We start from the raw sequence: 12,932 nt of genomic DNA on the forward strand, positions 1-12,932 counted from the left end.
CGAAAGTACGTATTTCTCAAGACTGTCTGAAATGCTGAATCAAATATATTTCAGGTCAAAAGTTGTAAGCTGACCCCAGTGATCTAGACAGTAAACCTTCTTGGTTTTTTATTTTGCTTTGGGGCAATACCTGGCCATGCTCAGGGCTTATTCCTGACTCTGTGCTCAGGGATCACTCCTGGGGAGACTCAGGGGACAACATGGGATGCCGAGGACTGAGCCCAGGTCAGCTGCATGCAAGACAAGCACCTTCTCCACTAGCTTATCTCACTGGACTTATCTCGCTATAACCTATTTTTTCCTCTTATAACCAGAACAATTCCTTCTTAGCTTCCTAATGCCCATGATTCATTTCGAGCAAAATTCCCCAATATTCGGGGCTGGAGCAATAGCATAGCAGGTAGGGCATTTGCCTTGCACGCAGCCAACCCAGGTTCGATTCCCAGCATCCCATATGGTCCCCTGAGCACCACCAGGTGTGATTCCTAAGAGTAACCCCTGTTCATTGCCAGGTGTGACCCAAAAAAAGCAAAAAAAAAAAAAAAAACCTTAAAAAAAAATTCCCCAATATTCACTCTTGCTAGACAGAAGGGACATCACTGAATCAGTCAGCTTACTTTGCGCATTCCGCGGAGAGCTTCAGTTCTTTGGTTCTAGAGAGGAAGACCTTGACGAGTGCAGCAAGGTTTCCCGTTCGAGGATTGTTTTCAACTGCAAGAGAAACGGTTTCAAAAAGTTAAAGTGGACAACTAAAATCAAAGAGGGCACAGCATTTCTAAAACTGTACGTCCACGAGGGCCGATCGATGACCAGCCTAGTGCTGATTTCCATGCTGGTCATGTCACTTAGGGGAATAAGCAATGACAAGATGTGCCGGGTCTTATTTCAGAACATCAAGAAATAGTTGGCAAAATGGAAGTGACAGCAGAGAAAAGTGGCCACCTCATCTCAGAATCCAAAATTGCAAAGAAAAGACAGAGTAGTTGGTACAGAGACAACACACACATACACACACACAACACACACACACATACACACAAAGTCTCTGGAAAACCCCAATGCATCATAAGTGCACAAAACTCAAGAGTTTCTCAGAAGAGGGAGACCCCTCTTTTTTGGGGGGCGCGCCTTAGGGTGCAGACACCCTTTAATCAGGAGCTGTCACTTCACCACAAAACACAGAGGTCACGCCAGGGCCAGGGCGCAGGGTCCCACCCTGCTCGGGAAGATGTCCTTTCTCCGTGGTTTCACTGACGCCGAGAGCCCCGGGGCTCTGGAGCGTGTCTGAAATGACCGTCTAGGTATTTTAAGAGCTGGAGGTGCAACATTCACACACACTGTCCCACACCGCCAGGTCCATCTCCCTCCGGATGCGCGAGGGATGCTTTAGCTGCCACCATGACGCATACAGAAACGGAGACGAGCTGGGAAGGCGGCCTTGTTCTCCAGAACTGGTTTCCTCTGTCCCCCGGGCTGGGAGGGAACCCAGGACCTCACACGTGCACTTTGCTGTCTCCCCACTGTCCCCTGAGCACGCCGACACTGCTCTGCTGTGTCCAAAGCTGGACCTAGGGGTAAACACCTTTCCCGAGTTCTGAGAGCCTCCCCCCACTTCCCAGGAGGGAGCCCCGAGGCTGACACACACAAGCTACCAGGGCACAAACTTCTGTGTCCTGCCCCACAGACACGACTCCTGTGATACAGAGAGGCCTGCTGAGTTTGCACACAGTCCCCTGCGTGTCTCGGAGTCAGGACCCCCAGTCTCCCCCGAGACACTCCCCTCAGAAGAGCAGGGCTAGGTCTCTGAGATTGCAGGATTTCACCTGCACAATCCTATATTTTCCCTTCGTTTCCTGAAAGCCACGGCTGGCTCATGGAAAGCTGGAAGGCCACATGCTGAACAGGAAATGCCTCAACCCTCACTGCACATGGTCCCTGATTGGAGCATCATGGAGACTTACCAGGTTTCATGCTGACAGCCCCTGAAGAGGGGTCCAGCAGGGGGCTGTCGACTGGTGACCACTGTCTGGCCAGGTCTGCCTGGGAGACCATGACTGTACGTGGCTCTACCCTTAACAAAGCTGATACTTTAATAAAGCTGATGCAGGTCATTTCTTTTTTAATTAGAAAAGAAGTTTTGGGGGTCAGAGCAACAGTACAGTGGGTAGGGTACTTGCCTCGATTGTACCAAATCCATGTTTAATCCTCGCACCCCATCTGGTCCCCCAGCACCACCAGGAGTGACACCTGAGCACTGAACCAAAAATAAGCCCTGAGCACTGCCAGGTAGCACCACCGGGTATAGCTCCCACCCGCCCACCCCCTAAAAGGAAGAGCAAGAAGACGCTTTAGGGTCCAGAGACAGACAGTACAGTGGGTAGGACACTTGCCTTGCACGTGGCCGACCCCAGTTCGATCCCTGGTACCACAGATTATCCCTGAGCACAGTCAGGAACGGCCCAAACACCAAAGACTTTTCACACGAAGCAGCTGCCTGTCGCTCTAGCCTGACACGTGCCCTGCACGTGAGCAAAGGGGAGGGAGAGTGTACGGAACCCCGCGGGCAGCAAACACAGAGTGAGGAGAGCAGGCCCCCGCCCCAGCCGCCCGGGCCCGCAGCTGGACTCCGCACACCTGGGTCCTCCCCCAGCCCTTGGGCAGGAAGAAGCATAGCGGGACCCAGGGCTACACTCCGACTAAGGAAACCCCGGGGGGGGGGCGGGAAGACGAGACTCAGGATGGGGGGGAGAGCACAATGACCTCTTTCTATTTCCCAGCGGAAACCCACCTGCCCTGGGCTCCTGTGAAAGCAAACCGTCCCGGCTGAGAGAGCACCACGGGTAAGGCACCTCCCTGCCCAAGGGAGACCGGGGCTAAATCCACGCCACTCCGCAGGGTCCCCAGAGCCCCCTCAAGCGTGATCCCTGAGCACGGAGCCCTGAGCACTGCCAGGTATGGCCCCAAACAAAAATAACAACCAGCCGTCTACTCTGGAGGGAGAGGTCTGCTCTCACTTCCAGAACACTGCGCGACCGGAAGAACCAGCAAGCTGTAGGGAGCCAGAGAGACAGCACGGGGCGCTAGGGACCTGCCCGGCCCACGGTCCTCCCAAGTTCCATTCCTGACACCACCAGGAGTGCTCCCTGAGCACGGAGCCAGGAGCAATCTCTGAGCACCACCACGTTTGGCCCAAAATACACTCCCCCGGGAAATAGAAACTGTGAAGAGAGAAACGAGCTGACACCTCCCCTGCTAAACAAACAGGGGGGGGTCCCCTCACCCCCACTCCCATGAGTGATCTGATCACCAGCCAAGGGCTCATGTGCGTGTACGTGCTTGGCACACAGGCACCCTGGGTTCGAGCCCGGGCACCAGGCGACTCCTGGGCACTGTGGGAGAAGCCCTGAGCAACCCCGGGTGTGGTCCCCACTCCAAAAGGGAAGGAGAGAAAGGACGGGGACACCGGGAAGCCAGGGAACTTATTGTTAATTATGGCGTCTTCAGTAAGAAACCAGAAAAGCCCACGTGTGCATCCAGGAAAAGGTCAGTCACAGAGACGAGGGCGAGGAGCCGGACAGGCACAGTGACCGTGAGCTTCCAGATACCGAGGAGGACTTGAACCTGCGGCTCCAGACTGCTCACTGGTCCCGAGGAGAACAAAAAACAAATAATAAAAACTTGAAAGCGACAAGAAAAACAAATACTGAACCAGTTACAGGGAGCAGCAGAGGAACAGCCTTCCCAAGGGGGGCGGGGAGGACGGAGTAAACGGCAAACGGAACGAGCCGGCCCCGCCACCGACTGGCAACCAGGCGTATCCAGGAAAACTTTGCCTCCAAACAAACGAAAGCGACATCTGGAGGGAGAGGCAGGGACTGGGCCTCCCGGCACCAACCCTGGCCAGGCCGTCAGAGCAACAGGCGCAGGGAGAGGCCATGTCCCAGTGTGCGCCCCGCCGGCAGGGCACGTGACGCTCCAACGCCCTCTCCCCCACAAACCCACACCCAGGCGCGGCCGTGGGCGGGGATCAAACAGACTCAAAGGGAGGCTCCTGCTGGAAAACAAGCCGTGAGCACTCCCCAAAACTCTCCAGCTCACCAAAAATAGGGACGGCCTGAGTGTGCCGCCCATGCAGCAGTTGAGAAGACAGGATGACCGACTATACCAGGGTGTCCAACTCGTAATCCTGGAGCAGAAGGGCACCATCAGGATCAACTAGAGAAGTCTGCTCCCAACAGCAAAGCTAAAGGCACCTTCCGAGATGAACCGCCACTGACCAGGCACGCGGGAACAAAGATAAACAAATGGGACCACATGCGACTCAGAAGCTTCTGCGCCTCAAAGGAAACAGTGACCAGAACACCAAGACAGCCAACAGGATGGGGAGAACTATTTCCCCAACAACCATCTGACAAGGGGTTGACAGCCAAGGCAGGTAAGGCACTGGGAGGACGTTACAAGGGGAACAACATCCAGTCCCATCAACAAATGGGCAGAAGAAATGAACAGAAACTTCCCCAAATAAGAAATTCAAACGGCCAAAAGGCACATGAAAAAATGCTCTACATCGCTAATCTTCAGGGAGATGCAACTCGAAACAGCAGACTCCCACCACAGAGACTGGCACACATCAAAAAGAACAACACCCAGTGCTGGCGCAGATGTGGGGAGAAAGGGACGCTCCTTCATTGTTGGTGGGAATGCCGACTGGTCCAGCCTTTTTGGAAACTAGAAATTGAACTTCCATATGACCCAGTAATAGACTCTTGGGAATATTCCCTGGGGCCTGAAAACACACAGCAGAAAAGTGAGCTGCACTTCTATGTTCAATGCAGCACTATTCACAATAGCCAGAATCTGGAAACAACCCAAGTATCTGAGGACAGACAACAGGATAAAGAAACCACGGTACATCTATACAGGTGGAATACTACACGGACGCTAGGAAAATGGCATCAGGGCTTCAGTTATATTGGTGTGAAGTGGTAAGTGGTAGAGTCACATATACAAAACACAGACTCAACAACACTGAAAACATGAGACTTAAGCTGCAATCCTTGGAACCAGTGGGCAGGGGATGGAACGGGGGTGGGGTGGGGAGGGGATATGGGAACACTGGTGGGGGGGAAGCTGACACTAGCAGTGGCATTAGTGTTGAAATATTATATGCCTGAAACTCAACTATCGATAACTTTGTAAATCACAGCTCTTTAAAATTAAAAATATATATATTTTTAAGACATTGTTTATACATGGATGGACATGGAGAGTACCATGCTATTGAAATGAAACAGAGAGAATGATTGCACTCATTTGTGAAATATTTTTTTAAAAAAATGTATTATGAGACTACTACCCAAGGACAACAGAAACAAGGGCCAGGAGGACGGACCCACATTGGAAACTTGCCACAAATGGGGTGTGGGGGAGTGCAGTTAGGACAGAGAGGGGACCACTCTGCCAATGACAGCTGGAAATGATCACTCTGCACAAGAACTGAGTGCTGAAAGGAGGCAAAGTGATGTGCACGATAACCCTTCAGCAGCAGCACTGCAAACCACAGTGCCTAAAAGGAATGGGGGCAGGCGGGTGGGGGTGCCACAGAGGCAGGCTGGGGGGGGTGGGGGGGGGGAACTGGGACACTGGTGCTGGGAAATGTGCACTGGTGAAGGGCTGAGGGTAGAACACTGTATGTCTGAAAGCCAATCATGAACAACTTTGGAACTGTGTATCTCACAGCGATTCCATTAAAGGGGGGGGGGGGTTAAAAATAAGTAAATAAGAATAGGTGCCTGTGGCAGGGGAGGGAATTAGTCGTAAAAAAATAGTCGTAAAATCTGAAGAGTGTCCGGTTCATTATCAGGCACCATGTTCATCTCTTGGCAGTGCAGAAGGGGAAGTAATGGTCTAAGACGGCAACAAAGGAGAAACGACAGTATAAGGAGAATCCTGCTCGCCTTACAACATTTCTGCCAATCTGAATCTCCACTAAAATGAAATATCCCTACAATAGTCCACAATGGGCTGAATAGCTCATGTTGCATGGAAACAATGTATAAAGTGGGAATAACTGAAAATGTTCCGAAACTGATGAAAGACATCAACACACAGATTTAAGAAACTCCCTAATGGGAAGGAAAGAAGAGGGAATGGAGGGAGTGAGGGAGAAAAGGAGGGAGCAGGGAGGAGGAAAAGTGGGAGGGGGAATATCATCAGTTTTCATGGCCTTGCACACTCAGCGCTTTACAGACACATTAGTCGCTGTTCCCACAGCAAGAGTGCAGTTATCTGACCTGAGCTCAGGGGCCAGGGGCGCGGGTCTGGAATGCGTGAGGACCCGAGTCTGACCCTGGCACCAGCACCGCGGGCCGTGGCTCTGGTGATACACTCATCACCGGGCCTGAGCACGGAAGCACCAAACCAACCTGCCAAGTGCTGCAGGGAAAGGGCCGGCGCCGCCTGAGCACTGCCTGGAAGCTCCGAGAGAAAACAGCTGAGCAGCGGAGAGACGGCTGAGAAGGCTGGGGCAGGGGCCGGGCGTCCGGGAGCACCAGGCTCCGTCCCTGCGTGCAGCAGGGCATGAGCCCCGAGCACCACCGGCGACAAGAAAACCCGAAAGGACAGCCGCTGACACTATAGAGACGCCTGCGGGAAGTGAGCTCCCACAGGCACAACCTGCCTCCTGTAAGCGCGGCGTCTCAGGCCGGGCCACACCCAGGAGACCTCATGTTACTGGATTTTCGCCCCTGTGAGAATTCTGCAGTGGAGGAAAGAAGATGAGCATTCAGTCAATGAGAAGAAGGCTGAAATGGAGGCCAGAGCGATAGCACAGCGGGGAGGGTGTTTGCTTGCACATGGGTTCGATCCCCAGCATCCCATATGGTCCCCCGAGCACCGCCAGGAGTAATTCCTGAGTGCAGAGCCAGGAGTAACCCCTGAGCATCGCCAGGTGTGACCCAAAAAGGAAAAACAAAAGAAGAAGGCTGAAACAGCAAGGCCAAAGTGTTTCAGGCAAGGCACTTCCTGACCGCCTTTCCCTATTCACTGTGAGTGTCCTTCTTCACCCGGCTGGCAGCGCACGGAGGCGAGTGGTTCGATCCTCCCCACGAGGCATCCAGGGAGCCACTAAGCTACCCAGGGAGCTTGAGAAGCAGATGTGCGGCTCCGGGCCCATCCCCAGCACCCCGGGAGCGGCAGCTCCTCCGACTGTTCTGAGTTCTCTCGGTATTTCACAGAAGACAAAAAGACACGCGCTGAGGGACAGGCTGCGGGGGGCGGGCTCCGCAGCCCAGCCTGGCTCTTACTGCTGCTGGCTGAGGGACATCTCCGAGGGCCGACACCGTCACTCCAGCACCAAGGAGCGGAGCGGGAGAGCCGAGAGGCCGAGCCCGGGCTTGGCACGCAGGAGGCCCAGGTGCCCGCCACAGCACCGCACACCCAGCACTGCGCGGAGCGACCCGGAACACAGGGCCAGGAACCGCCCCCAGCACCAGGTCTGGGCAGGCAAGGCCCAAGCACACATGCAAGGTTAGAATACTCATTCATGCAATTCACACATCATCAACATTTACAATCATCAACATTTACAACAAATATGCGGTATCGCTGGAGCGATAGCACAGCGGTAGGGCGTTCACCTTTCACGCGGCCAACTCGGGTTCGATTCCTCCACCCCTCTCGGAGAGCCCGGCAAGCTACCGAGAGTATCGCGCCCACACGGCAGAGCCTGGCAAGCTACCCGTGGCGTATTTCGATATGCCAAAAACAGTAACAATAAGTCTCTCAATGAGAGACGTTACTGGTGCCCACTCAAACAAATCGGTGAGCAACGGGATGACAGTGACAGTGACAACAAATATTAAATAAATGCCAACCACTACATTAACACACACACACACACACACACACACACACACACATATATGCACTCGAATATTTTTTCCCCTTACCTAAAGATCTGCAGATCGAAATAGTTGCCTCCTCCAAAAGCTTCAACTCATTACTGCAGAGACAGGAAAAAAATATAATCAGTAACTATGAGACTAAATCAGTATTTATGAGATAAATTGGCCTATCCCCCAAAAAGGCGAAAAATTAGAAATAAAAAGAACAATAGAAGAAAAATATGGAAACAGCAGTAAAATAAAAAGTAAAATCAATGAAACATAGTTAAGCTTTTAAAAATCAATGTAATTAGAAAAGGGTGACTATCAATACAACACCCCCCCCCCAAGCACCGCAGGCCCTAGCTTCTTTTGCTTTAACCCTTTCTGAGGTACTGTGATCTCTAATACTTTGAAATATTTCAACTTGGGCTATCCTCAGCAGTGGTGCTCAGGGCTGACTCCTGGCTCTGTGCTCAGGGATCACTCCTGGTAGGGCTCAGGAAACCATGTGGGGTGCTGGGGATGTAACACGGGTCAGCAAAGCAAATGCCTCACTCTCTGTACTGTTTCTGGCCCAGACAATTTTTTTTTTTTTTTTTTTTTTTTTTTGCTTTTTGGGTCACACCTGGCTCTGCACAGGGGTTACTCCTGGCTCTGCACTCAGGAATTACCCCTGGCCATGCTCAGGGGACCATATGGGATGCTGGGATTTGAACCCGGGTCGGCCGCGTGCAAGGCAAATGCCCTACCCGCTGTGCTATCTCTCCAGCCCCTGGCCCAGACAATTTTTAAAAAGGAAGAAACAGAAGAGAAACAGCAGGCCAGGGAGACCGTTCAAGAGGCCAGAGTGTGTACTTTGCATGCCAGATGCCCGGGTTAGACCCCGTCAGAACAGACCTCTGGCACTCCATGATATCCTGAGCATCACTCGGAGACCCCCAAGAAAGGAGTTAGCCTCTGAATCCCCCGGGTGTGGCCCAAAAGCCAAAAGAAAGAAAACAAAAGGAGGGGGCGTCAGAGAGACAGAGCAGCAGCACAGCAGGAGGGCGCTTGTCCTGCACGCGGCCAACCGGGTTTGATCCCAGCACCCCAGACGGTCTCCCCAAGTCCGCCAGGAGTGACCCCTGAGTGCAGAGCCAGGAGTCAGCCTTGAGCACCGCTGGGCGTGCTCCCAGTCCACCCCACCCAAGAAAGAGGAGGAAGAACACACACATCAGCGGACCTGATTCCAAGCGCGCGGACACCCCACACCACCAAGCATTTCGGGGCGCCGCAGAGTCCGGGAGCCCCGTGCAGGCCCCTCCGGGCACCCAGAAAAGGCCCCGCTCCCCCTCCCGGCCTGAATCCTGGGGCTTCCCGGTGACTCTGACCTACCACTACACCCTCCCCCAAATGCAGAGCGACTCCAACTGATTTTTAATTTTATCTTTATTAAGTCACTGTGATTTACCACGTTGTTCTCAACTGAGTTGCTTCAATGCTCCGGCCCCCAGGGCCCCCCGGTTCCCAGCCCAGAGCCCAGCCTATGAGAACTCCGCAGCAGGCCCAGACTGCGCCCCTGCCCCTGACCCACGGCCACCGACTGAGGTCCCCAGCCTCTCTCTGGCGGTGGGATCCATTTCCCAGGGTGGCTCGCAGTGCTCCGGGACCCATTACTCACCAGCCCGCCAGCCACCAACTTACGCAGAGAACACAGCTCAGGAAGGGCCTGAGAAAGAGGGGTGCAGAGGACCAGGGAAAGGCTCCCATACCCGCCCAGGGGCACCCGCCTCCCCAACTCTCCCGGCGCGGTCCGGCCTGGAAGGGGCCCCTCCCTCCTGGGCTCGGAGGGGCCTCTGCTGCTCTGGCCTGAGTGGCTCCATCACTGCCCCTGGCAGCCACCCCAGTGGCCTTGGGGCGGGAGCAGAAGGACCAGCCATTCCTCGGCCACTCTCCCAAAGGCACCTCAGGAATGCAACATCGAGGAGTTCCAGCTCAGGGGAGCTATGACCATGGAGGTCGGGCTGGGGTACTCTGTCGTGACCCTCTGATGGGTCGAAACACCCACTTTACATCAGCCACAAAGTTGCAATAAGGACCCATAATGTATGAGTACAAGTCAAAAGATAGTACAGGCAGAGAAAGATGAGAAGACACCAAAACAGACAAAGAAAACACAGGGAAACTCATGTGCCAAGATCCGGCTGTGATTTCTTGGGTGTGATATCAAGGCTTCAAAAGGGGAAATCAGGGAAGTTGGACTTCATCAAAATAAAGACTTCTGCGAATCCAAGAATAAAATCAACAAAGTGAAAAGTCAACATACTAGAAAGGGAGAAAGTATCTACAAACCATGTATCTGATAAGATTGGTATCCAGGATAATAATTAGGGGAGGAAAAAAGCCTCAATGACAACCACAAAAACGGTGCCGTCTCTTATATCCATTACCTACTTCTACAATTGACAGGTGTGTTTTAAAAGATTAATAGTTAATGATTTTCTGTGTTAATAAATAAAATTAAAATGACACAAAGAAAAAAAAAAACCAGCGCCCTGCCACCCCGGGTGGGGAAAGGTGTTTGTCGCTTCCGCCTTTTCTCCCCAGTGGTGCAGTGGCCGCCACCTTTTCAGAGCCTACTGGACAGCCAGTGACATGAACTTGGGGCCTCACGGGACTGGGGATGGAACTGGCCCCTCTCCCCTCCCCGACGAGGCCCCGAGTTGCCGCCCTGAACGGCAAAGATCCCAGGGGCACACAGACCAATCTCAGAACCCAGCGGCTCTGGGCAGAAATCCCTCCAGATTTGTAACTAAAATATCAGAAATCCAAAATCATCATATGCTCTTCATAATCAGCAATAGAAAACAAATTATCTAATGATGCCTTTTTGGCAGGGCTGATTGTTGGGGAAAATTCCAAATAATAATGGTGGGTCTTTTGTCAAAATATTGAATGGGATCAAAGTGGAGAGAGAGAGTAAAGTGGAAATCATCTGCCACAGAGGCAGGGGGAGGGGTGGGGTGGGAGGTATACTGGGGTTTGTGGTGGTGGAAAATGTGCACTGGTGAAGGGATGGGTGTTTGATCATTGTATGACTGAGACTTAAACTGGAAAGCTTTGTAACTGTTCTCATGGTGATTCAACAACAACAAAAAAAAAATGAGCAAAGCGGTCAGAGAGACAGTACAGCAGACAGGGCAGGAGCCGTGCACTGGGCCAACCTGGGTTCCATCCTCAGCACCAAAGACTGTCCTCCAAGCACGGCCAGGAGTGGTCACTAAACACAGGGCCAAGAGCTGCTCCTGAGTACAGTGGGGTGTGGCCCAACCCCCCCAACCCTGGCCATGTCACAACCAAAAATATAAAAGAGCAACAATACAAGGCAGGTGAGGGGCTGGAGCAATAACACAGCAGGTAGGGTGTTTGCCTTGCATGCAGCCGACCTGAGTTCGATTCCCAGCATCCCATATGGCCACCCGAGCACCGCCAAGAGTGATTCCTGAGTGCAGAACCAAAAATAACCCCTGTGCATCACTGGTGTGGCCCAAAAAGAAAAAAAAAGGCAGGTGAGATAGTCCAGAGTCGGGGTGAAGGTCTGCCCAAACACCCCGAGACTCTGGCAATGTGGGTGTGGCCAAACCCCCCATAACTATTAAAGCTTTTAACAAGAAAGTTTTAGAGAAAAATGGGGGAGAGAAATGACTACTTTGGGTCTTTCTGTCCAAACTGTAATTAGCCACAGGCGTTACTGGTCACTTGTCAGAGTCTGGAGGCTGAAATGTAATTAGATTATAAAACAGATGGCACAGATTTTGGAAAAGAAGGCCAACAGCTCACTATTAACCTGTATATTCAGAACACTCTCTCTGGACTCTAACGGGTCAAATAAAACATATTAAAATCGATTTTCTCGGGGAGGATAGTACAGCAGGTAGGGCACCTGCCTTGCATATGACCAACCCGGGGTTGATCCCCGGCATCCCATATAGTGGCCTGGCTGGAGTGACCCCTGAGCACAGAGCCAGGAGCAAGCCCTGAGCACTGCTGGGTGTAACCCAAAAAGATGAAACAAAATCAACTATCTCCTATTTCGTTTTATTTCATTTGGGATCTCACCCCTCAGTGCTCAAGGGTCACTCAGGGTCCTGGCTGGGGGACCGCAGGTACCAGGGATGGATGCACGTGAAGCCCTCGGGCCTGCCGCTCCCACCCCTCACTTTACTTTCATAAAGGAAACTTGAATTCCTGGCTGCAGCAGCTATTTCCATCAGAAACCAGAACTACATCGAGGGTAAGAGGTATCACGGACACACGCAAAGCTACCACCGCTAATGACGCCAGCAAAAATCTGACGATACCTTAAGGATCTCAAATTACAATCACCATCAGGAAGATAAATCTTTCTAAAGTTAAATCCTGAATCTGAAAGTGATTTTTTTTTTTTTTGCCAGCCGGATCACCTAGAAATGACCCCGTGGTGACGCGCATTTCTTGTCTTATTCGTGACCTCTGTGTTTTGCAAGCAGCTGCTCAGCACGTGTGCTGTCCGAGCGCCTCCCCCTCCCCACTACTCCTCAGGAGAGACTCGGGCTCACTCGGCACAACGCAGTCACCGGCCACGTCTGACTGCCACCGGGGAGTCGGGAGAACGTGCGACTTGGGCTTTCTCTGTGCCAAGGACCCGGAGAGACTGGGTCCCTTCATGACTTCTGTTAATGATCCAGAGACCAGCCCCCCGGATCAAAGGCAGCGAAGACATCACCGTGGCCAGTCTTAATAATACGCACTCATAGCTGGCAAGAATTGGGAACTACAAATTACTCCATTTATTGGTTACTCAGGCACAGAATAAAAGCGAAGAGATTAAAAAGACGCCAACACCTGTCAGGCGCTTCCTGAGGCTAACAACTAGACCTCATGCAGAAAGGGTTTTGGCTGGCGCTTCTCCTTTCTGCAGTGACCAGCGTCCTCGCTGAAGCACCCCACCCGGAACCAAGCGCTCCAATGACACATCTGTGGCTACCGGCTTCGCAAGCTTCTGGACATGACCTGGGGGAAGGGCAG

General features: G+C 52.6%; 1 protein-coding gene across 4 annotated transcripts in view; it reads right to left on the minus strand.

Moving 5' to 3' along the window:
• DYM (dymeclin) overlaps nt 1-12,932 on the minus strand; it is a 292,576-nt gene that overhangs the window by 242,146 nt on the left and 37,498 nt on the right. For all 4 annotated transcript variants that reach the window (XM_004616126.2, XM_055127709.1, XM_055127710.1 and 1 more), the window contains exons 3-4: nt 7,950-8,002; nt 618-711 (exon numbers count right to left, since the gene is read on the minus strand). In XM_004616126.2, the coding sequence (XP_004616183.2) occupies nt 618-711; nt 7,950-8,002 (147 nt within the window). The remainder of the gene's footprint in view (nt 1-617; nt 712-7,949; nt 8,003-12,932) is intronic.

Source organism: Sorex araneus, chromosome 2, assembly GCF_027595985.1.
Source record: "Sorex araneus isolate mSorAra2 chromosome 2, mSorAra2.pri, whole genome shotgun sequence".
NCBI lineage: Eukaryota > Metazoa > Chordata > Mammalia > Eulipotyphla > Soricidae > Sorex > Sorex araneus.